The following is a 27,051-nucleotide window of genomic DNA, read 5'->3' on the forward strand; positions in this document are numbered from 1 at the left end:
TTTTACCGTTTTGCTTCCACCACATTGTCACCTCTTGCCCACCACTACCGCCTCCTTACCACACCCCCACACCCCATTCCATGTTTAACCATAAACGCACATGTTTTGTTGCATGTTTTGATGTCATTTTAAGCTGTGAGATGAATTTTTGAATTTTTGATTTAGCGCAACTAGTATACACTGTGTTATCTTTCATTTTTCTAGAGTTCCTTGAGAAAGGGCTATGCCCGAAATGCATTGGAGCATGTTTGCTAAACATTGATGGATATATATTGTTCAACTATTGCAACTGGATACGAAACGAATTACTTTTGAAACCAAATATTAATGAACTGTTGAATTTATGACCAATAATAAATTGACACATCATTCACCAAGGAGTCTGTAATTTATACGAACCACATGGTGTGCCCACAGGGACGCACTAACACTCGTCAGTGCGCTCATCCAACACTTATCTACTTAGCGTAGTAGGCCGGCTTCGCCACTTGTCGGAGCACCCTAACCTCAATATAACAACCTCAAAAACGTTTGAAAAACTTTTGTAGAACTCTTTCTTTAAGCCACAGCTGTGCACTAAGCCAATTTTGCTCTCGGATTATACTTTTACACCGCCCTCCAGGCTGGTAGCACGCATTTGATAACCTCACCATGCAATATGATGAAATCTCAAGATCAACAGAACAGAGAGCTAGTACTCTTACATACGATAAAGATGAAACCGCACGGATTTATGCACTAATCAATGAGGATCTCACACAAGCCACCTCCAACCGCACCAAGGAGCAATGCGTAAAACAACTATTATACTTATGCAAAAGAAAGATCAATCAAAAGCTCCATGCCAATACCTTAATCAAGTACCACCGCGCACTGCGCATACCCCGTGGACTCAGGATTTCACTTAAACCATCACTGTGCAAAAACTCTAAGGACTTCCAGGAAAAATGGAATGCAATTTTAAACAAATGCAGTTTAGATCTGATTTTGTTAATTGTAGAGGAGTTATCTGAAATCATCACTGATCTATCTAAAGAAATTGTGGAAGTTGAAAAAGAATTGGAACAGTCTTTTTCACCAGAGGAGCTAGCAAGTACATTAGAAGACATCCAATCACAACTGGAAAGACACACCAAGGACATCAACGAGAGGAAAATCCGAAAGTTTAGACGAGATACTTTAGACTACAAATTAGGGGAAGTCTACACTTGGGCAGACATATATGCCCAACGACGTCGTAGCAAGCCACACAGCCAACAAACGGATACTTCTTCGTCAGGTAGTGACGCATCGAACCGACCACCAAAACACACTAGCTTCATGACAACCACCACAACAACAACCCAAGACACCGATCCTACTACAAAAAGCATTCCAACTGACCAGCCTTTTTTAGAGGAGGGCCCGAGGAAACAGAAGACCCCGGAGGGGCAAAAGGCACAAATCAGATCGACACGAGAAGCTCAAAGAAAAGTACAAAAAAGAAGAATTGTTAGTTATCAATATTTCCGATACATTATTAACCCCATATGAAATCAACCTTCTTCAAAAAGGGACCTCGTTCATTCCAACCCACTCGAGTAATCTCCTGGAATTAGAGATAAGCACCTTCAAATTGACGAGAAAACTCAGGCTAAGACATTTTTTCAACAACGTATTAACACCATCCACAGAAGTTAAACCTCACCAACTTTTAGGCTTGCGCCCAAAAAGCTCATATATGCCGCCAAGCAGTCACAAAAGCATTGACACCTTCGAAACCTTGGTCAAACAAGACATTGCCAGAATCAACTTTCGAAAAAGACTGCAATCAAACATCACCCGTAAAGACAAGGACACTTTGGAAAAAATAGCCAATAACAACAATATTAAATGCCTTAAAGCGGATAAAGGTGGCGCATTAGTCATCATTAACAGCAGCATGTACACTTCTAAAACATCAGAACACATCTCCGACCCTAACACATACATGCCACTTGAAATGAATCCGACTACCGAATTCAAAAAGACACTAATGGCAATCATCAGCAAAGCCATGAATGATAAGATCATTGAGGAAAGAACTAGAAAATACCTCACAGTAGAGAATCCTCGCAGTCCAACAATCACCATGCTCCCGAAGATCCATAAAAACCTAAGGGACCCACCTTTCCGACCGATAGTCTCAACCAGAGGTTCTATCCACGAACCAGTTGGCAAATTTCTGGACCGTCACCTACAGCCTCTTGTTAAGATCCAAAAGAGCTACATAAAAGACACCACTGAGTTTTTGGCGAAACTCGCTGAAGTACAAACAATAGAAGGAGAGAAGCTCATTCTATGTACAGCAGACGTCAGCAGTTTATACACGTCTATTCCCCATAGCGGAGGGATAGAAGCCGTTGAAAAAGCCATTCTCAACAGTGATATCCCTACGGTCTTGCAGCCATTTCTTATGGAACTCATGATTTACACACTCTACCACAGTTACTTCACCCATGAACACCACTGGTACTTACAATTGTTCGGAATGTCGATGGGCAACTGCGCAGCGCCAACGTATGCCAACCTGTATATGTCTGAGTTTGAAAACACATACATCTTTGACAACAAGAACTGGACAGACAATCTAAAACTTTTTGTGTGGTACATTGATGACCTCTTCTTCATCTGGAAAGACACCAAAATCAAACTTGAGGAGGAACTTATTCAATTAAACACTAGAGACCAGAGGATACAACTAACCTGGAACATCAGTGACCACATGATAAATTTCTTGGACGTCTCCATTGAGTTAACAGAAGGCAAAATCATAACTGACCTGTTTAGGAAGGAAACAGACCGAAATAACACCCTCCACTATTCCAGCTTTCATCAGAATTCACCTAAAAGACACCTTCCCTACAGCCAAATGTTGCGAATTAAACGAATAACATCATCATCTGACACATGTTTAACCCGCATGAAAGAAACCGAAACCAGATTCAAAGACAGGGGGTACCCCCAAGACATTTTAACCAAGGCAACAGAGAGAGTTAACACCATCACACGCAACAAAGCTCTCACAAGAGTCACCAAACAGGAAGATAACCGCATTGTTGTGGTCTCTCAGTTCTCCACCCAAAGTCACCAGTTCAGAAAGATCATACTAAACCACTGGAGGATACTTGCCACCGAACCGGATTTTAAAGAACTATTCAGTGCCCCTCCAATTTTCGCTTACACCAGAACAGCGAATCTCAAAGAGATATTATCAAAGAAACCTCTTGAACAAACTACTCACAATGGCACACTTCCTTGCCATAATTGCAACAGCTGCAACAACGTTATTAGAGGCAACCACATCAACCACCGCATGAGAGGCAACAAAATCAAGATCAATGTCAACGCCACCTGCGACTCAATGAATCTCATTTACCTGTTAAAATGCCCATGTGGAAAAATCTACATAGGGAAAACTGAAAGGAAAATAAAAACACGGCTCAATGAGCACAAATCTAATATACGGACAAGAAATGAAAGATCAAGTGTAGCCACGCACTTCAATGAACTAAAACACAATATAGCTCAACTAAAGTATATGGTACTTGAACTGGTGGAAAGAAAAGAAGGCAAAGACAACAATAGAACCCTTCTACAACGCGAAACATCCTGGATTTATCGACTGCAATCCTTGAAACCATTCGGTCTTAATGACCGTATTGAACTAAGTTGCTACCTGTAAAGCCCCTTTGTGTATCTATTCGCATTGCCAAAATATGTACGGTTGATGATGCAACTTTTTTTACATTCTTCAATTTTTATTTTTATGTTTATTCCAATTTCCAATTTTTATTTTTATTTTCATTTCACCCTTCTCTCCCACTGTACATGGCTTCCCCACCCCGAGTGTCGTTTCATAACCTTGTTTTCATCAATCCAAGATGGCTGCTACGTTTTTTGTCAACATCCCCACAGTCCTTTTTTTTATGTCCAAACAAGCACGATGACACACTGAAACACCCGGCCGATTTAAACATCCTGACGGCCCGGGCCACCAACCCGTGATTCACCCTCCCCGTTGGTTTCCACAGCGAGGAGCGTCCAGACCCCACCGTTAGATTTCCAGCTTCACTGTTTTGAAGTAAGTTAAGACGCAAGCTTATACCCTTACCTGCTTCCGTTTTTTGACCACGAGAAGCCCATTGCTAACTGCACCCTTTTTTCAACAGCGACATTCGACCCGATTCCGCTATTCAACCATCACTGGTATGTGTCTCATCTACCTATCCCACACGTTGTTTACCGTTTTGCTTCCACCACATTGTCACCTCTTGCCCCACCACTACCACATCTCCACACCCCATTCCATGTTTAACCATAAACGCACGTGTTTTGTTGCATGTTTTGATGTCATTTTAAGCTGTGAGATGAATTTTTTAATTTTTGATTTAGCGCAACTAGTATATACTGTGTTATCTTGTATCTTTCTAGAGCTCCTTGAGAAAGGGCTATGCCCGAAGTGCATTGGAGCATGTTTGCTAAACATTGATGGATATATATTGTTCAACTATTGCAACTGGATACGAAACGAATTACTTTTGAAACCAAATATTAATGAACTGTTGAATTTATGACCAATAATAAATTGACACATCATTCACCAAGGAGTCTGTAATTTATACGAACCACATGGTGTGCCCACAGGGACGCACTAACACTCGTCAGTGCGCTCATCCAACACCCCAAGGTGAAGTCAGGCATCCTAGCACTGTTGAGGCCGTTGTGGAGATTAAGCAAGCTATGTCCCAGAGTTGCAGAGCGGGACCCATGCTTAGAATAGGCACCGAGGCGAGAATTATAAGGTCCGGGAAAATTAAGCCCAAGACCCGCCGAGGCGGGAATTGAACCCTGGTCCAGGCCAAACCTCTGCATCAGGGTCTGCCGCTCTAACCATTGAGCCACAGAGTAGACTCCTAGGGTAGACCTTAGGACTGACGTATATGAAGAAATAAGGTAGTTTAAGACTTAGGACGTACCTTTAATTCCAAAGTCGAATTGGCATATAGTTTTAATTTAAAAGCAGCCTGCAAGGCAGGGTTGGCATTTAAAATGACAGCAATTCACTCTTAAGTACATTAAAACTACTGGGTCTCTAAACCTACATGTCCTACCATATACTAGGGACTTACAGGTAGGTTTTCAGTATCAATTGTAAGTATAACTAATTAGCATGTGTCTTTTACATAGAGCACATGCCCTGGGTCTAGTTTGCAGAGCCCAGGACATAGAGTCAGAAAACCAGCATCTGGTAGTCAAAATGGGGCAAAAAGTGGGAGGAGACTTCAAAAAGTCCTTGTTTCTCACAGGGTTAACTGTGGTGTTTCAAGTGTCACGAGAACAGGATTTATTTGAATAGAGGGGCTGTCTCATTTTAGTTAAAATAAGACCGTTGCGTGAACAGGAGTCTGTGAGTCGCAAGCTGGTTATGTTTGTGTTCCTTTGGTGGAGGCAACTCCATTTTTGGAGCCCATGGTGGTGGCTCGCAAGGAGGAATGAATGAAAAGCTTTATTGTTCAGTTAATTAATACACATAAAAGAGAGAAGAGAACACACAATCATCGCATTGTTACTTAAAAGTACCTGGTGCATGTCAACCTGCAATGAAAGAATACACTTGGGACAGAGAACAACAGCTAACTGTAAAATACCCAAGCCTGTGACCCTGTTTGCATAATTTGCAGCTGCGAGAAGGCAAATATGGGCAGGGAGCTAGCAGTTACCATGTATTATTGCACTCATAATGTCAGATGCTAACTAAAAATGCCAGAAGCAGTTACAAATGTCTCAATAAAAAGGTGAAATTGAACTAAGTGCTATAAGTTCATTTGGGAATATGGTATGGAAAACTGCTAATTGCTGTTGCAGATTGTTTTTTTTAACTGCTCTTAAATTTATTTTAAAACATTTCTTCTGCTTGCTGCTATTTCTGTGTTGCTATAAGAATGCTGATGAATTGAATTTTGTGTTCGGGGCGCTTTTTAAAAATCGATTGGGGGACATTGTATTTTATTCTCATTTAGGCAACACTGACATTTTGTACTGTGCTGCCTAGTCCCGAAGGAATTGAACCTTCCAGTGTTTGTGTGCTTTTAAAAATGTTCTTGTTCTGGGGACATTTAATTTTCTAATTCACGCTTCCCGATACTTCCACAACGCTCTCCCTGTGCCACTCCTGACCGCCATCTTGAGGCCGACGCGCTCTAGTTGGTGGAGGCAGCGGGGGGGATGCAGATAAAAACGCGCGCTGTGCGGACGCGCCGCTGGCGCGCCGAAGGCAATCCCGTCCGCACCCTGGTAGCGCCTAGTGCCAGCCACGCAGCCCATTCCTTTACCCAGGAATGTCCTATTGCCATACGATATACCAAAGAACAGCTTCTGGCAATAAGAAATTTACAAATTCCTTGCAGCAAGTCCTGGGCGGTGGATGACATCTTGTCGGATAGCTGTAGCAGCTGCAAGTTCAGATACTGCACCTCCATAGCAACCAATAAGTGCTCCCCCACCCTACTGACACCACATGGCCCGAGGGAGTCAGCCGTTAGCGCAGCTTTGATCAATGCTCGATCTATGGTCAAAATGATTCAGAAAAGGGGGTGGTGATGAACAGAGTGCCTGAATTAAGCAGACCACTCTTACCCAGTCCAAAGATCAGGGCTTGATCCATCACCGTTTTTTAGCTCACTGCACCATCCCAGCTCAGAACTTGGCTATATGCAAATTAGTCTGATCCTGTCCCAGTGCATGATGGGAACAGGGCAAACCAAACTACCAAGCCAATTCTTGTACTGGGAAGGAAACAAGCTTCCGGGGACCGGTTTCTGCCATTTCAGGCGTCGTCGGCCCGGCTTGCTTGAATCCTGATGGTGCAATGAGCAAGGGACTCACATCTGAGTATACCCTTCCACGCTTATGGTGGACAAAATGATTCAGAAAAGGGGGTGGTGATGAACAGAGTGCCTGAATTAAGCAGACCACTCTTACCCAGTCCAAAGATCAGGGCTTGATCCATCACCGTTTTTTAGCTCACTGCACCATCCCAGCTCAGAACTTGGCTATATGCAAATTAGTCTGTTCCTGTCCCAGTGCATGATGGGAACAGGGCAAACCAAACTACCAAGCCAATTCTTGTACTGGGAAGGAAACAAGCTTCCGGGGACCGGTTTCTGCCATTTCAGGCGTCGTCGTAGTTTGGTCTGCCCTGTTCCCATGATGCACTGGGCCAGGGACAGACTAATTTGCATATTTTCTGAATCATTTTGTCCACCATAAGCGTGGAAGGGTATACTCAGACATGAGTCCCTTGCTCACTGCTCCATCGGGATTCAAGCAAGCCGGGCCGACGACGCCTGAAATGGCAGAAACCGGTCCCCGGAAGCTTGTCTCCTTTCTGGTGAAGAATTGGCTTGGTAGTTTGGTCTGCCCTGTTCCCATAATGCACTGGGCCAGGGACAGACTAATTTGCATATAGCCAGGTTCTGAGCTGGGATGGGGCAGTGAGCTAAATAACGGTGATGGATCAAGCCCTGATCTTTGGACTGGGTAAGAGTGGTCTGCTTAATTCAGACACTCTGTTCATCACCACCCCCTTTTCTGAATCTTTTTGTCCACCATAAGCGTGGAGGGGTATACTCAGACATGAGTCCCTTGCTCACTGCTCCATCAGGATTCAAGCAAGCCGGGCCGACGACGCCTGAAATGGCAGAAACCGGTCCCCGGAAGCTTGTCTCCTTTCTGGTGAAGAATTGGCTTGGTAGTTTGGTCTGCCCTGTTCCCATGATGCACTGGGCCAGGGACCGACTAATTTGCATATAGCCAGGTTCTGAGCTGGGATGGGGCAGTGAGCTAAATAACGGTGATGGATCAAGCCCTGATCTTTGGACTGGGTAAGAGTGGTCTGCTTAATTCAGACACTCTGTTCATCACCACCCCCTTTTCTGAACGATCTATGGTCAAGCATTCGTCGGAGATCTATGAGCTCTTGGCAGAAGATAACCTCGATCTCCTCTTTATAACAGAGACGTGGCTTAACAATTCCGCCGCCCCTTCAGTAGAACTCAGCATTCCACGTGGGTTTAAAATCTCCTGTGCAGATCGGCTGTCAGGAAGAGGGGGGAATTGCGGTAGTCAGTATAGACTACTGGAGCATCAAGGCAGAAACCATTGGCCTCCTTCCAGATCCGGAGGCCCTCAATTTTGCTATTTCACTATCCCCGCAATTTACCTTAGGCGGCACTCTAGTGTATAGGCCCCCGGGGTCAGCCAATGCTTTCTTAAAAACATTTGATGAATTAATCATACCAAGAGTCCCTCAGTACTCAAAATATCTTTTACTGGGGGACTTTAACATACATTGGGATCATCCTGAATACAAGGAGACTACTGCTCTTGCAGGATCTTTAGCTCTGGCAGATTTGACCCAATGTGTAGTCCATCCCACTCATGATGGTGGACACACTCTGGACCTGATCTGCACTAATTTCCCCTTGGCCACCTGTGTTCCCCTACAAACGGTTTGGTCGGATCACTCCTTAGTTGCCTTCACCTGGAATTTACCTACAACAAGGTCCACACGCTCAGCTTTGTCCGGCAAGCCTTCACCCAGAATCTCCTCCTCGAAGCTGATTGAGACCCTGGAAGCGTTGCGTCCCCCTTTAGAGGACTCATTGGAGAAGGCTTTAGCCAGCTTCTCCAACTGGATCTCAGGAGCCTGTGCAAAATTTAGAGCTAGTACTCCCTCCAAACGGACCAGATGTTCTCTTTCCAGACCATGGTATAGTGCCAAGCTCAAAGAACATAAACATGCTTGCAAAGTGCTTCAGCGCAAGTGGCGCTCCGATTATTGCCCTTTAGCAAAAAAAAACACTCAGGCTGGCACAAAAAGAATACTATGCTTCCATTAAGGAAGCCAAAAGTAATTTTGTTACTGAGCGAATTCTGAGGTCAAAAAACGATGCCAAGGAGATCTATGCAATTGTCAAAAGCTTTTTAAAACCCTGCGCCGAAAGCTCTGATACCCCTGCTTCTCTGGACTGGTGCGAAGAATTTTCGCACTATTTCGTTGATAAAATAAAGGTTATTTCTGATAGCTTTAGCAGCTCTCCTCAGGTTCCGGACACTGCAATCATTCACTTGGACGACCAGTCTAAATTTTCCTGCTTCCGACCGATAGGAGATGAGGACACCCTGGCCATTCTCAGCTCGTTGAAATCAAGTTCTCCAGACGATCCATGCTTAGCCCGCACCTTGGCAGAATCAGCCACGGCAGTTGTGTCTGAAGTCACCAATATAATTAATTTGTCTCTGTCATCAGGAACCGTGCCCCCCAACTGGAAACAGGCCAAAGTGTTGCCACTTATCAAAAAACCGTCTCTGGACCCCAAGCTTTTGGCTAACTACCGCCCCATTTCGCTTCTCCCAGCCCTGTCCAAAGTCTGTGAAAAGGCCGTGCACAGGCAACTAGATACCTTTGTGGAATCCACCGGCGCCCTTCATTCTGCTCAGTCCGGCTTTAGAAAGACATACGATACAAAAGGGGATGATGGACGGAGCGTTTGAGCAAATCAAACACTCACCCCCAGTCAACTGATCTGGGTTTAATCCATCCCCATAAAAGAAGGCCATCACACCCAAAGGAGAGAAATAGCTTTGTCTAAAAAAAAAAGGCATAGAGCGAAGCACTTATGAATAAACTAGCGCCAGGTTGTTTTGGGGCATGAGCAAGAGGGAGAGCGAGGTGTAGGTAGTGGTGGTTATACCCAGATCTGTTGACTGGGTGTGAGTGTTTGATTGGTTCAGATGCTCCGTCCATCACCACCCCCTTTTGTACCGCTTTTGGCCGCCATAAGTGTGGCAGGGTATGCTCAGACGTGAGTCCCTTGCTCACTTTGCCACTGGATTCAAGCAAGCCGGACTGAAGACGGCTGGAATGCCAGAAACCGGTCCTCGGAAGCTTGTTTCCTGTCCAGGGAAGACATGGCTTGGCTGTTCGGGCTGGACTGTTCCCATGAGGCACAGGGTCAGACTGATTTGCATATAGCCATGTCTGAACTGGGGTGGCAGAGTGGGCTAAAGAACGGTGATGGATTAAACCCAGATCTTTTGACTGGGTGTGAGTGTTTGATTGATTCAGATGCTCCGTCCATCACCACCCCCTTTTGTACTGCGTTAGAAAGACATACAGCACTGAAACGGCGCTGGTGGAAATCTCTGAAGCTATAAGAGAACGTCTTGACGGTGGTGGAAGAGCAGCCCTGATTCTCTTGGATCTCTCAGCCGCTTTTGATACGGTTCCTCACCATCTTCTTCTAAAGCGGCTGATGGAGATCGGCATTTCAGATCATGTACTGTGCTGATGTAGATCCTTTCTCAACAACAGATCTCAACAGGTCTGGATACCACCGTACTGCTCTGACACTAAAATTGTGGAAACGGGAGTTCCCCAAGGCTCGTCCCTAAGTCCCCTTCTGTTCAATGTTTATATTACTCCACTTATTTATATTGCAGAAGCCTTAGGGGCGAAGATAGTGGCCTATGCTGATGACACTCAGCTTCTGTTCACATGGAGAAAACATGATCTCTCCCCAGTCACTGCGAGGCTCTGCCTGTCGACTGTCTTTGCTTGGTTAGCTGCATCCCAACTTAAATGCAACGAGGCTAAATCTGAAGTCCTCCTTTATGGGTGATTTCCCGACAACGTCAGGCAAGATCTCTGGCCCCCTAATATTCCCTACCCAGGCGCCGCTAGTTATTCTGAAAAAAATCTGGGTGTCTGGTTTAATGAGGATCTTCGTTTCCCTACCCAGATAACCAAGCTTGTAGGTTCCTGTTTTGGAATCTTGAAATCACTCAGGACCTTCCTTCCGCTCCTTCCAAAAGGCGCAAGAGAGATGGTGACCAGAGCACTTATACTTTCACGCCTGGATTACGCTAATGCCCTTTATGTGGGCCTTCCTGCCTATCAAATCCAAAAGCTGCAGGTTGTCCAAAACTCAGCTGTCCGACTGTTGTTAGGCACTCATAGATCCTGCAGCGCTTCCCCTCTTCTGAAAGAGCTTCACTGGCTCCCCATTGCCCATCGCATTAAATTCAAAGCTCTCACAATTGCTCACAGAGCTCTGTTTGATGAGGGCCCATCTTATTTGAGAGCACGTTTTCATTTATATGCCCCCAGCAGACATCTGAGATCTTCCAACCAGTTTTTGGCAATCGCTCCTCGGTTCCGGCTCTCTAGGATGGGAGGCTGCTCCCTCTCGGTTAAGGCCGCATCTACCTGGAACACTCTGCCTCACTATCTGAGGCGAAACCAAGACCACAGGCTCTTCAAGAAGCAACTCAAAACTTGGCTTTTCTCTTAACTCACTGGTTCCCATTTCAGCTCCTCCTGCTATTTTGTTTTCGCGCCTGGACACTCCTGAGTAGCTGTGCGCGCTACAAATCTTTTTAACATAACATAACAAAATAGAGGACAAAGATGAGCAAAGTGCAGCCAGTGCATTGGCATAAAAAGGGAAGTGGTAAGATTTGCCCCTCTGCTTTGATCTCTACACACTGAATAAAGAGGTAGTAATTGACACATTTCTTCCAGATTTTGAGCAGATGATCTACCCTTTAGCTGGTGCAAAATACTTTACAACCTTTGATCTGGTCTAAACTTACCACCAGGTGGACTTCAAGTTTGAAAGAATGCTTTGGGATTTATCTCAGTGGCTTTTGTTTTTCAGAAAGCCATAATGTCAGTCTTGAAAGGTATTTTGAGAGTTAAGTGTTACCAACATTACCTTTTAAAGTATGGTAGACCTTCAGAAGAGCATAATGAGAGCGCTAATAAGGTGTTGGGAAGATTGCTGAAATCTGATTTGACTTTGAAGACTGGAAAGTGTAAGTCCGAATGAAAGAGGTGAATTATTTGGGTTACTTTATGACAGGAGATGGGATGAGCCCAAAGAAGGAGATAAAATAGGTTCTCAAATCACTGAAAGATCTCACTAATAAAGAAGAGTTGTTGACTTTCCTTGGCTTGGCAAAGTGCTAGGAAAAATGCATTAACAATTATGCAGGTAAAACAGCCAGCCTGAGAAAATTAGGTGAGAATGTAGTATTTATTTGGGACAAGGCATGCCAACGAGAGTTTTATTTGGTAAAAGAGGAGTTTTACAGAGCACCCTGCTTACAGGATTTTGTTCCAGACGCGGATAATATGATAGGTGCTGATGCCAGTTCAAAAGGATTGGAGGCACTGTTGAGATAATGGAGATAGGGCAAGGAGCAACTCATTGTGTGTATCTGTTGAACTCTTAGAAGCTCTGAATATATTTACTCTGCGATAGTGGGAAGCTCTTACTGTAATCTGGACATTAAGCAGGTTCATAATCTTTTTGCATGAAGTACTAAAGTTTGCAGTTATCACAAACTTTTAGTTGAGGTTTTTACAAGAAAAGGTTTTGACTGTGTGTCCTCCAGAATATGAAGGTGGATAATAGGTTTACAAAAATTCTCTTTTGGTATGAAGTATATCCCTCAAGAAAGTAACTGTTCTGCTGATTTTCATTGATTGGTGAAGGTTGGAAAGTTAGAAAGTTGTGAGTGGTGGTACCCCCTTCTCTGGGTGTGAAAAGTAGAATGAGAAGAGGAAAATACAAGTTTGTGTGTGTAGTCATGCAGGATGCAAGTTTGGAGGATGAATGGAGACAGCATATTAAAAAGATGGAATTTTAACACAGAAGATTCAACTTTTCTCTAAAGGGTGGCATTTGTCTGTGCACGTTTGGAAAGTCCTGGTGATTGCTACGGTATAAGCTAGTGATTGATAAAGGGCACCTGTTACAAGGTACCAGAAAGTGTTTAATCAGAAAGTTTGAGTCTTCCCATGAAGTCTGCATTGCTGTAGTGAAATTTAAAAGAGGCTTCAGAGAGATTTTTATGTGTCCCACATTGGATAAGGATGTTGAATTATGGTGAGAAAGTGTACTGAAAACTGCAGTAGCATCAAGGGTCTAAAAGTAACCCATATGCTCTTATTGTGCTAGAATTTAACTTCATCTTCATGGGAAGAAGTGACTATGGATTTGGTGGAACCCATTTGTGGAGAACATGCCACACCTTATTTGATTGTGTTGGTGGACTTGTACTCTAGTTGGGTGGAGATCTCTTGTGTAATGGGCACCACTTCAGAGTTGTTATCATGTTCTTGGAGAACATATTCAAGTAGTAGAGTTATCCAAGAACTTGCTTAAAGATAACAGACTTCAGTTTTGCCCCAATGAAATGGAATGTTATCTGAAGGAAAATTACATTGAAGATAAAAAAAACGTCTTTCTACCACCCTCAAACCAACTGTGCCATTCAAAGGACGAATACGACTTTGAAAGATGGCATACAGTTAGCTTGAGTTGATCAGTGAGATTGGAAGCTGGAATTTTAAAAGATGTATTACAACTTATAGCAGGTCCCCCCATTCAACAAAAGGGAACTCTCCTAATGAATTTTTCAAAGGAAGGATGCCCTGTATCAAGGTCTATCCAGGATGGATGGAGTGGAACAAAGGTTGTATAGCGAGCAGTCCTTGTAAATGGAGAGTGACATAAAAATATCATAGGCTGTGAAGAAAGAGAAATTCAATTAAGAAAAAAGTGTATTGACCTTGATGTAGATGTGGGGGACTGGGTAAAGATAAGAACACCTGTAGGTTTTGCTGGCTGGTCCAAGTTTGGAAGAGATTTAGAGTTGTGAAACTTTTAAGAAATACCATCAACACTCATGATGGTAGAATCTAGAAGAAGAGACTTGTTACTGTCTTGAATCATAACAAGAAAAGTGAACATGATAGAGTGAGTGTGAAGGTAGATGAGCGCCGAGTGATGAAGGTGGTTTGACTACAGATCTTGCTGGGTGCAGGAGGCGCACTCGAATTGTTAAGAAACCACTTTATCCACATGAATTTTTGTGTTCCATTAATTTGTGAATGTAATTACATTTTCTATTGGCGTTTTAGGTTGCCCTTTTTCCTGCTCATGCTTTGTTCTCTAATTCTCTGTACTATTTACTGTTAACATTTGTTCTCTGGTGAAGGAAACGCGTGGTGTCTTCTGCACTGCTCTCTCCCTCTTTACTAAGTGGTGGCCCACTCCACTGTACAAATTATATTATGTCATCTTTGTTCTAAATTTCAACTGTATCAATTGCAGTAGAGTTCTTGATGGATAGGGTGTTTACATTAAATCTCATTTACTTACCAGTGTCTTATGCACTCTGTGCAAATTACTTGTTCAGCACAGTTGGCCTACAGTCACTATGGTTTAGTAAAGGGTGAGGCAAAGGTTATCTATCCCCAGGGGGACAACATATAAAGCCAAAAGGTTAGACAGGCCGTTCTGTATGGCAGCCATTGTCCTGAAATGGCTCATGAGAAGAATCTCCATCTACTTTAATTCAGTCCAAAATTAAAAAAAGACTTGCATCTGATTCCTTACAGGATCAAAGAAAAGTGAAAGCAGACTGCCTTATGCTGTAGCTCAATCCCAACTTTGTGTCACAAGTGTACTTTTCCCAGCACATGGCCTGTCCTTGGAGCTGCCAAGAACTAAGTGCTGTCTCCCACATACTCAGTGTGTATCCAAAACTCTTGGATCCATGATTCGCTGTGTATCCTACCAATTACAATTAAAATCATCTTGTGCACTCAGATTCATCAGCCATTCACGAGATCAGTGGGTCATATACAGCTTAGCTTCTATGAATTGAGATGCCCCAGAGATTTAGCCACCAGTGATAATACATGCCTCAACGTTCCTGCATGATTCACACAGGCAGCAGCTGCCATTTGGTGGTCATGTGTTCTATGCTCAACCCTCCCTGAGTATAGACCCATGCCCTTCAGCAATATTACAGAACTCATTCCAGAAGTAAGATGTAGAAATAACTTACAAATAGTTGTCACAACAAAACTACTACCGAAATGGGTAACAAAATAAAATCCTTCATTCACATACTCCAATACTCCACTCTGAGCAACAGATTTATAGCTACATGTCTCTCAACCTCATTCTCCAATTTCATGTAATCCTTGACAAAGAGTGGATACCTTAAGTGCCAATCTGTCAAATCATGGTCTGATCCTTTGATATATTTCTCTTTGTGGTCATAATTCCCTTCTGTTCTTGCCTACAGTTTGCTAGTATTACAATCATAAGATCTATAAATACAGTGTTACCACACTAACACAGTAAATAAACGCGAAAACCAGGATTTTATGTTGTCTGAAGATTATTATTTGTTTTCAAGACAACAAAAATATTTTTATACAAAAAAAGAAAACATTTTCATAAAAAAGGGGGGTACATACAGAAGTATTAATTAGATATTCAAGGTATAGGTTTGATATATCTAACAAAAGTCCAAACTGCTAAACACAAGATAACATAATGATTTCAACTAAACAGAAGAAAATCAAAGATGATACAATGAGTTACACGCAGAATTGGACTGTATAGTCGACGTTTCGGTCTTGTAAGGAATTTTTCATAAGACCATCATCAGGACAAAGAATTTCTACATACAGTAGATGACCCTCTGTGAAGAAAACAAGATTGTATTACAATATATTTAGACCTGGTTAAAAACTTTATAAAATTTAATTCAAAACAGTACTTCTCTCTTAGTTAGAGATTTTATACTACATTCTTATGCAGTCGGTGTGGCGGCTGCAACAGATGGACAACACATATTTCTTTATGTTTAAATCAAACAATCAAGTGTCATTGTATTTAACAGTACTAAAACTCACTTTTTCTCAAATAGAGGTACCTCCTTTCTCTATTAAAACAAAGACAACCGCAATTCCAAGGATTTTGGCGATGAGGAACAAAGAACTTAATTCTTTTTCTAACAGGATTACTGCAAAATAAAGGGAGTGAGCAGTAAAATATCAACTAATTGCAGTTTTCCAAAACAGGCATTGCCATTATATGCCAAAAAAAAGTGGGGGACTTGTTCATTTACCTCGTGTTCTGAGCTGAAGTTATTTCAATTGTTCAACACGTATCCAATAATTGAAAATCGATGAAGGGACAACCATTCGATTCTAATTAATGAAAAAAAGACGTTTCAAGCTTTCATTGTATTTAAACTTATTCAGAGTGTAGCTTTTTGCATGTATATATATTTTACAGGATATATAAAGTCGCGAGAACATTTGATTTACATGACCGTTTATATCTAGTTATTCCATTGATTTATAAACTTTAACAGCCCAGAAGTTAATCTTATTTTTTAGCGGCTTGTTTTATATATCTTTTTAAAAAAACGAAACTTTTGTTTTCAATCAAGCTTAACAACTTAGTGGAACCTTTCGTTTTTACTCAAACGTTTCAGTCCATTCAATAGCTTGTTTTTGAAAAAACTTGTTTTCGAAAAATTTGTGAACAAACATCGGCCACTCTATGATTACTTTGAGATGGCGACTTCAAGGGTTAAGTTTGCTTGGTTTCAGACATACTAAATCTTAAAAAAGAGATTACTGTCATATCCACGGCCTCTTCAATTGCAAAAGCGTTATGTTAGATATATAGCTAATTAACTTGCAAACATATTTATTTAGAGTTGACAACATCGCCTTTTCGTGTTAAAACTGGGCTGTTATTTATTAAGGCCTCGACAAAAAGCATATTTTTTAGTCGAAATTATAAAGAAGACAAACTTAGACTAGTTATAAGTTGTCCCAAGGATGAATCTCTCAAGATAGATCCTGCACGTTACTTACTTCACATCGATGAAAGGAAGCACTCTCGACAATGCACGCGTCGGACCACAAACAAATTAGGTTCTGGCTTGCAACACTGTTAACAAAGTTGGGCTTATTTTTAAACGCATTGGTGCACGCCACGTTACTGTGTGGTATCGCGAGATTACGCTATGAAGAGGACTCGCAATGAGAATTAAGATAAGTCGGCGGCCATCTTAGCCTGTGCAAATTACTTACACAATGGTCATGTTTACGTATAGATTATCGGTTCAATGATGGATGAAAGCCATTCAAGAGACTTATTTGTGTATTGTGACAATATATATACGTTGCAGATTAGTTACTGCATTCGAAAATTTGGCCAGGTATATTTATAACCGAGTTAGGATTTTAGTATCTCTGGGCTAAGTGGGATTAATCTTGAAGTCAGGTATCTATTGCAAGACCCAATATGTTTGTATATGTTGATTCTTAAGTATATAGAAACGCAGATTTTGTTTACACATCATATGGAGGGGCTCTGTCGCCTCGAACAGGCGCTCACAGTCTAAACAATTAGTATGCATAAAGTGATACATTTACTTCAGAGTCACAAATCCCAGCAGATCTATTCATTAGTCACATTTGCCACATCATAATGGCTAATACAGATCATTTAAGACAATATGTATGTATATTTACTAGTTCCAATATGTCATTATCACAGCCTGTTTGGAACTTAAAGACAGGTCCATACAAATGTCCAAAATGGAAACAGAGAGTCAAAAAGACACAAAGAAAATCGATCGAATTTAAGTTAAGCATGCTAGAGTGTGCCCTTCTGTACAGGAATTCATTCCGTTTTTCACACTATCTGCAATTTCGATCCAGCGATTTTCTTTGATGGTTAGAATTTTGTCACCATTTTTCTGTCTGATAGAGGGTTTGACAACATCAATTATCCACCAGATCATTTCTCTTTCAGAGTGTTTAGCACGAGAATAATGTTCTACTAATGGGGCATTTTCAACAGTGCGACGAATGCGAGACTGATGTTGAAGGATTCTCTGCTTGATCATTTGGGTGGTTTTACCAATGTAAAGTTGTCCACATGGACATTTAATACAATAAATTACATTGCTGGTTCTGCAGTTAGAAAAATGCCTAATGGTAATTTTGTGACCGTTGATGTCAAAACTTTTGATGTTTGTAGTAGTATTACAAGCAGTACAGTTGTTACATTTATAATGACCTTGTACCGGGGACAGTTGTTTCATGTTGTCTACCGTATTAAGATCCCGACAGTCATAGGCATGTACTAAACGGTCTCTCAGATTAGGACCACGCTTGAATGCGAACATTGGTTTCACTTTTAGTTTAGGTAGTTCTTTTAACAGGGGCCAATTTTTTGTTACAATTCTTTTTATTTGTTGGCTAAATGTGCCAAATGTCGTTACACATACTAGTGGTACCTGGTTATTCTTTGGTTTAGTCTGGAGCAGTGCTTCTCGATTATTGTACCAAGCGCGTTTCATGGAGTTTATGAGGAGCTTATTTGGGTAACCTCTATCATGCAGCTTCACTTTTAAAATTTTTGCCTCATGGAAATAATCCGTCCGTTTGAAACAGTTTCTGCGCAGTCTCAGAAACTGTCCAAAGGGTAACCCATCACGTAAAGATTTAGGGTGATGACTGTTATATTTCAACAAGTGTTGCGTGTAGTTGGTTTTGTATACAGAGTTGTATAGATGGTATTGTCATCATTCACTTTAACTGTTAAATCCAAAAAGTTGATTTCATGTGCATTATATTCAAGAGTGAATTGTAGATGTGGATTTCTTTTGTTCAAGCATTCGTGAAATTGTGTTAATAATTCCTTGTTTCCCTTCCATATAAGGAAGACATCATCTATATATCTTAACCAGCATGATATGTTGGCCAAGAACGGATTTAGACTGTCATAGATGAATTTTCTTTCAAAATTGGTGACATAGATATTAGCTATGTTGGGGGCATAAACTGCCCCCATTGCGACACCCTTCAGTTGTTGATAGAACTTATTCTCAAAGAGAAAGAAGTTTTGGCACATGGAGATCTCAATGCAGTTCACTATGAATTCGCTGGGGACAGAGTGTGGTCTGTCCCCAGCGAATTCATAGTAAACTGCAAAAGAAATCCACATCCACAATTCACTCTTGAATATAATGCACATGAAATGAACTTTTTGGATTTAACAGTTAAAGTGAATGATGACAATACCATCTATACAACTCTGTTTACAAAACCAACTATACGCAACACGTTGTTGAAATATAACAGTCATCACCCTAAATCTTTACGTGATGGGTTACCCTTTGGACAGTTTCTGAGACTGCGCAGAAACTGTTTCAAACGGACGGATTATTTCCATGAGGCAAAAATTTTAAAAGTGAAGCTGCATGATAGAGGTTACCCAAATAAGCTCCTCAAAAACTCCATGAAACGCGCTTGGTACAATAATCGAGAAGCACTGCTCCAGACTAAACCAAAGAATAACCAGGTACCACTAGTATGTGTAACGACATTTGGCACATTTAGCCAACAAATAAAAAGAATTGTAACAAAAAATTGGCCCCTGTTAAAAGAACTACCTGAACTAAAAGAGAAACCAATGTTCGCATTCAAGCGTGGTCCTAATCTGAGAGACCGTTTAGTACATGCCTATGACTGTCGGGATCTTAATACGGTAGACAACATGAAACAACTGTCCCCGGTACAAGGTCATTATAAATGTAACAACCGTACTGCTTGTAATACTACTACAAACATCAAAGGATTTGACATCAACGGTCACAAAATTACCATTAGGCATTTTTCTAACTGCAGAACCAGCAATGTAATTTATTGTATTAAATGTCCATGTGGACAACTTTACATTGGTAAAACCACCCAAATGATCAAGCAGAGAATCCTTCAACATCAGTCTCGCATTTGTCGCACTGTTGAAAATGCCCCATTAGTAGAACATTATTCTCGTGCTAAACACTCTGAAAGAGAAATGATCTGGTGGGTAATTGATGTTGTCAAACCCTCTATCAGACAGAAAAATGGTGACAAAATTCTAACCATCAAAGAAAATCGCTGGATCGAAATTGCAGATAGTGTGAAAAACGGAATGAATTCCTGTACAGAATGGCACACTCTAGCATGCTTAACTTAAATTCGATCGATTTTCATTGTGTCTTTTTGACTCTCTGTTTCCATTTTGGACATTTGTATGGACCTGTCTTTAAGTTCCAAACAGGCTGTGATAATGACATATTGGAACTAGTAAATATACATACATATTGTCTTAAATGATCTGTATTAGCCATTATGATGTGGCAAATGTGACTAATGAATAGATCTGCTGGGATTTGTGACTCTGAAGTAAATGTATCACTTTATGCATACTAATTGTTTAGACTGTGAGCGCCTGTTCGAGGCGACAGAGCCCCTCCATATGATGTGTAAACAAAATCTGCGTTTCTATATACTTAAGAATCAACATATACAAACATATTGGGTCTTGCAATAGATACCTGACTTCAAGATTAATCCCACTTAGCCCAGAGATACTAAAATCCTAACTCGGTTATAAATATACCTGGCCAAATTTTCGAATGCAGTAACTGATCTGCAACGTATATATATTGTCACAATACACAAATAAGTCTCTTGAATGGCTTTCATCCATCATTGAACCGATAATCTATACGTAAACATGACCATTGTGTAAGTAATTTGCACAGGCTAAGATGGCCGCCGACTTATCTTAATTCTCATTGTGAGTCCTCTTCATAGCGTAATCTCGCGATACCACACAGTAACGTGGCGTGCACCAATGCGTTTAAAAATAAGCCCAACTTTGTTAACAGTGTTGCAAGCCAGAACCTAATTTGTTTGTGGTCCGACGCGTGCATTGTCGAGAGTGCTTCCTTTCATCGATGTGAAGTAAGTAACGTGCAGGATCTATCTTGAGAGATTCATCCTTGGGACAACTTATAACTAGTCTAAGTTCGTCTTCTTTATAATTTCGACTAAAAAATATGCTTTTTGTCGAGGCCTTAATAAATAACAGCCCAGTTTTAACACGAAAAGGCGATGTTGTCAACTCTAAATAAATATGTTTGCAAGTTAATTAGCTATATATCTAACATAACGCTTTTGCAATTGAAGAGGCCGTGGATATGACAGTAATCTCTTTTTTAAGATTTAGTATGTCTGAAACCAAGCAAACTTAACCCTTGAAGTCGCCATCTCAAAGTAATCATAGAGTGGCCCATGTTTGTTCACAAATTTTTCGAAAACAAGTTTTTTCAAAAACAAGCTATTGAATGGATTGAAACGTTTGAGTAAAAACGAAAGGTTGCACTAAGTTGTTAAGCTTGATTGAAAACAAAAGTTTCGTTTTTTTAAAAAGATATATAAAACAAGCCGCTAAAAAATAAGATTAACTTCTGGGCTGTTAAAGTTTATAAATCGATGGAATAACTAGATATAAACGGTCATGTAAATCAAATGTTCTCGCGACTTTATATATCCTGTAAAATATATATACATGCAAAAAGCTACACTCTGAATAAGTTTAAATACAATGAAAGCTTGAAACGTCTTTTTTTCATTAATTAGAATCGAATGGTTGTCCCTTCATCGATTTTCAATTATTGGATACCGTGTTGAACAATTGAAATAACTTCAGCTCAGAACACGAGGTAAATGAACAAGTCCCCCACTTTTTTTTGGCATATAATGGCAATGCCTGTTTTGGAAAACTGCAATTAGTCGATATTTTACTGCTCACTCCCTTTATTTTGCAGTAATCCTGTTAGAAAAAGAATTAAGTTCTTTGTTCCTCATCGCCAAAATCCTTGGAATTGCGGTTGTCTTTGTTTTAATAGAGAAAGGAGGTACCTCTATTTGAGAAAAAGTGGTATTACAAACCTGAGCTAATTGGGAAAATCCCCAAGAAATCTTTAAGAAATCTATGTATGGAGCACTTTAATAACTTGAGGTTTGCGACTGAAGTCAGTAAAAGAACTGTGATGGATCACCAATCGTTACTGACTTCTTATAATATTCAACCATACTTGACCATCACGACCTTGGGGTTTGAACGTTTTGTCTTATGCAGATTCAGGTTTAACATTTTTCACCACCTGGTCTCCTATCCGGAAAAAAATGACTGGAACAGATCTATGGCCCCCTGCCCATGCGACAATGTATCTGTTCAGTCTACCTTCCATCTCGTACTATTATGTAAACTGTACAAGAAAGAGCGCGCTAGATGGTTGAAACACTATTTGAAAAGTGGGGCATGGCGACAATGTAGGGTAGCTTACTTGAACCTCCAACAATTAGGAAATCCTCTAACTATTAAGATTATGACAATGTTTTTAAAAAGTGTGTTAAAACAGCGGAATTCTCTATGCATCAAGGCCTAATCGATTGCTTATTTTTTCTAACAATTTAATACTCTTTTTAAACTATTGTGTGTATTTTGTAATTGCGAAGTATGAAATGCTTTTATGATTTTTAAGTATGAAGACAATTGAATAAAGCTTTGAAATTTGAATTTGAGAAAAAGTGAGTTTTAGTACTGTTAAATACAATGACACTTGATTGTTTGATTTAAACATAAAGAAATATGTGTTGTCCATCTGTTGCAGCCGCCACACCGACTGCATAAGAATGTAGTATAAAATCTCTAACTAAGAGAGAAGTACTGTTTTGAATTACATTTTATAAAGTTTTTAACCAGGTCTAAATATATTGTAATACAATCTTGTTTTCTTCACAGAGGGTCATCTACTGTATGTAGAAATTCTTTGTCCTGATGATGGTCTTATGAAAAATTCCTTACAAGACCGAAACGTCGACTATACAGTCCAATTCTGCGTGTAACTCATTGTATCATCTTTGATTTTCTTCTGTTTAGTTGAAATCATTATGTTATCTTGTGTTTAGCAGTTTGGACTTTTGTTAGATATATCAAATGATGAAATAACCTATACCTTGAATATCTAATTAATACTTCTGTATGTACCCCCCTTTTTTATGAAAATGTTTTCTTTTTTTGTATAAAAATATATTTTTTGTCTTGAAAACAAATAATAATCTTCAGACAACATAAAATCCTGGTTTTCGCGTTTATTTACTGTGTTAGTGTGGTAACACTGTATTTATAGATCTTATGTGACTTTTTGTCTGAACAATTCACTACAGCTACTGACCAAGAACAGTTTTATGATCCCTGATTTTCATAACAGGCTCTATTTACGCTGATAAATAATAATTGAACAAAATCCCTTGCTGGCCCTTTTCTTATAACAAGTATTGCCCGAGCCCGCAAGGGTATATTGGGTTGCTCACCTCTATATCTTGTCTTTTGAGTATTACAATCACTCATCCATCCTGCAATTACGAATGCCCTACGACTTACGAGCTCTCCCAAAATGTTTTTCTCTAACAAAATATAGGTAGATCAACTTTTAATATCATTCTAAGGAGTGAGTTCACTCCTTCTTTCTGCTCTCATTCTAGAAAAAGATTGTCTCACTGAATAATATCCTGCTAAGTGATCTTTGTATCCTGTTTTTTTCTTTTTTTGTACGTTCCAGAGCATGAAGTTGTTTCATTCCGCATAAAAGAAGAGGAGGAGACCTATTCTGTGAACCATCAGAACAATAATAGAATTGAAAGCTTTACCTGTTCTATAGGTGAGTAAATGGCAAAGTCACGTACCAGAGTATATAGACATAAACGATCCAACATTAACAAAACAATTTGAAATAAGTTATACTTGTGTCCTTCCGATCAGAATAATAGGATGTGGACAATACTGCACACCTATGTAACAAAAGATTTTAAACTTGCTCACACACAGTTTAGGTTAAATTGTGCTTTATTCTACTACAGGACTTGAGAAACACAAAAATATTCCTCGACTTCCCATTCACTAAGAAGGTGACAAAGTCTGTTTCCTTAGGACACAGTCACAGCTGTTTCTTCTTCCTTGGATAACTCCCTGGCAGCTCCACTTCAGACAGACAAACACCTAGGGACACAATGTTTGTTATGTAGCTCCCTACTCCTCCAATCCTAGTAGCGCAAACCACCACTTGTAAGGTTCTGCTAGACACCTTAAGCAAAACCAAAGAGGATGATGGACGGAGTATTGAACATTGCAAGCACTCACCCCCAGTTAACTGATCTGGGTTTAATCCATCATCATTCTTTAGCTCACTCCGCCACCCCAGTTCAGACATGGCCATATTCAAATCAGTCTGACCTGTGCCTCATGGGAACAGTCCAGACCGAACTGCCAAGCCATGTCTTCCCTGGACCGGAAACAAGCATCCTGGGACCGGGTTCTGGTTAATCAGCCGTCATCAGCCAGGCTAGCTTGAGCAAAGTGAGCACCTTACCATCTTCTGCTCCAGATAGGCTGTTAAAGTGGATTGATGCAATGCTCAAGAAGATCTTTTCTTCAGGCAGTTTGGTTTTGCATTCCTTGAATGCTTCTTGCCTTCAAGCTCTCGATTCTAAGCCCTTTGGGAGATGGCCCAATTGATTCTACCGGCATTACCGTAATGTCCTTTACACAAACAGTTCAGTATGGACAGGACGCAGCCAAGCAATTTGTTGGGTTCTGGTTTAAACTGTACAGACTAGGTTGCCTGTAGGGGAAGACTGCCTGCCCTAGAAAGACCTAAGAATAGCTGTTTAATCGCAGGTTCTCTTGATTTAACCTCCTTAACGAGTGAGCCCCACCACAGCATTAGATGTTTTGAGGTAACTGTAAGGGCCTCAGTTTGTGACAGTCAACTGTCTCAGCCTGTTCAGCAGCCTATACAGAACAGTCCGTCCTTTAGGGTCAGAGATGGTGGTAAAGTGAGAAAACAGCAGTAACAGCAATCTTCCTTCTCCTCAATTGACACCTTTAGTTTGAACCTGAGCGTTTAATGGGGAGTCAACTCCTGCATTTCCTATCCTCCTAACAATCCATAACCTCGGATCAGTGAGTCTGGCAAATTGTTCAAGGTGACTATGCCCTACTCTCTCTGAATGCTTCTCCTCATGTGCCCCTAGCTTTCACACCATTTTTGACGATGCATGCTCAATTCCTGTCTAGGGAGGTGCTGCTATTACTCACCAACAGTGTAATTCAAATCATTGCTGAAGCAGAGCATTACTTCCTGGTCCTCAACAAATATGAAGACAAGTGGCATATTCTTGATCTCAGCAAATATTGAACATATTCCTCCCAGATGAGAAGTTCAAAGTGATTACATTTTTGCACATTCTCCTGGTCTTTAACCATGATGGCTGAGTGGTGTCCCTAGACCTGCAGGACCCCCATTTTCATGTACAGATCCTGCAGTCCCACAGGAGAGGTGGAATCCACTCACATTCAATTCCCTGCCTTTCCCTCTGGTTTTACAACAACCCCTTGGGTCTTTGTGGAGGTCATGTCGGCATTCATGGACCGCATTCTCAGGATGCACATATAAGCCTTCCTGTACCTCAATCACTGCCTATTAAAAGGCAAGCCTGAGCTAGCCTGGGATCACAAACAGAGTACAGAGCCACTTGCAGTTCAACTTGGAATTTGTTCCAAAAAAGAGGTCAGGGAGGATTTGAGAAGGTCTTGTACACTTACACTACCTCACCTATATTCTACTGAGTATTTAAGGAGTGTACAGTTCCCAAGGGGGAAAGGTCATGTTTGTCCCTTATGACTAACTGACTCTTTTTTTATGGTCAAATACAGCATAGCTGCTTAAGAGCAAATGCCCTCACCCACCGATTTGATGGCATGCTTCATCATGGGGAGTATGCTTCTAGTAGGGCTGGTGCTGCAATGCCCTACTGGGCCCTCTGGGGGACTTTTGCCATAGATCTTTTGTTTAGGCAGATAGTCTGTCTATATAGACTCCGTGGGGAATTTAGACTGGCTTTATAGATGAGTGAGAGAGGTTACAATTAGCGAAAGAACTCTAAAGCTAATGTTTAATATGCAAGGGTACTTGTTAAGGTTAAAAACAGAATCGATCCTATGGAGATCATGTCTCTTTGGATCTGGTTGTGGTGAACATGTTTCTTGCCTTTTGGCAGTCCCTAACGTGATCTAATGGCAATTCATCCGGACCTAGGGTGTTATGACTAGTCTACTTCGGGCTCTAGTCAAGATAGAGTAGTTCAAGAGTGCCTTTGTGGTAGACCTACACCTTGTATTGGATACACAGTTTGTGATTAACTGAAAAAATGTCTTTGTATGTATACCTCTATTCTCGATGGTATAATGCTGCCGTAGAATGAAAAATATGAAACCATACAAGACAAGCAACATGTAGATACACATAAGGACTCAAGATAGTTTCATTTAAGAGTGATCATGCTGGTGTGAAGTTGCTCAACTCGTTGTAGAATTGTGTGCTACATACAGACATATGTGAGAAGGGTATGCCCAGACGTGGGTCCCGTGCTCACTACGCCACTGGAGTCAAGCTATCCTGGCTGATGAAGGCTGATAGCCAGAAGCCGGTCCTAGGATGCTTGATTCCGGTCCAGGGAAGACATGGCTTGGCAGTTCGGGCTGGACTGTTCCCATGAGGCACAGGTTCAAGGCTGATTTGCATATGGCCATGTCTGAACTGGGGTGGCTTGGTGAGCAAAATAACGATGGATTAAACCCAGATCTGTGACTGAAGGTGAATGTTTTGCCATTGTGCAACATTCCGTCCATCTTCTTGTGTGTTTTGCTGTTTACATACAGACATAGCATGCTTATAACTGTGAGAAAACAGGATTATACTGGTGTCTCACTTGGGAACTATGAGAGATTGATGGTACTGTCAGTTTTCCTCATTGTGCATTTGCAGACTGATTGAAGCCCCACTCCTGGTGCTATGGTCATCTGTTTCCCTATTTGGGTGTTTAGGAACAACGATCCAGGCTAGAAGAGGCCCAGTAATATCATCATCATCATCATCATTAATAACTTTATTCGATTCCAAAAGAATCATAAAAGTAATATCATCTCGGGTACCTCTGAACTCCAGATATAGTCTCCACGGTGGTTAGGACCTCTTGCACAACTTCTCCAGTCTTGAACAGAGCAAGAGAAGGTGCATGACTTTTCCTGTTGCCCCACAGCCCCTACTAGATTTTCAAAGGCATTTTATTATACGAAACAACACGCAGGAGAAAGACGGAGCGCCTCATCTATCATAACATGATTCGCTTTTAACACCTAAATGTACATTTACACAGTTTGCATGAATATTTCTTTA

At 41.0% G+C, this 27,051-nt stretch overlaps 1 protein-coding gene across 5 annotated transcripts in view; it reads left to right on the forward strand.

The window, feature by feature from the left end:
* LOC144782951 (uncharacterized) overlaps window positions 1–27,051 on the forward strand; it is a 250,662-nt gene that overhangs the window by 182,315 nt on the left and 41,296 nt on the right. For all 5 annotated transcript variants that reach the window (XM_078662177.1, XM_078662178.1, XM_078662180.1 and 2 more), the window contains one exon: window positions 23,377–23,475. In XM_078662177.1, coding sequence (XP_078518303.1) covers window positions 23,377–23,475 — 99 coding nt within the window. The remainder of the gene's footprint in view (window positions 1–23,376; window positions 23,476–27,051) is intronic.

This window comes from Lissotriton helveticus, chromosome 9 (genome assembly GCF_964261635.1).
Source record: "Lissotriton helveticus chromosome 9, aLisHel1.1, whole genome shotgun sequence".
NCBI lineage: Eukaryota > Metazoa > Chordata > Amphibia > Caudata > Salamandridae > Lissotriton > Lissotriton helveticus.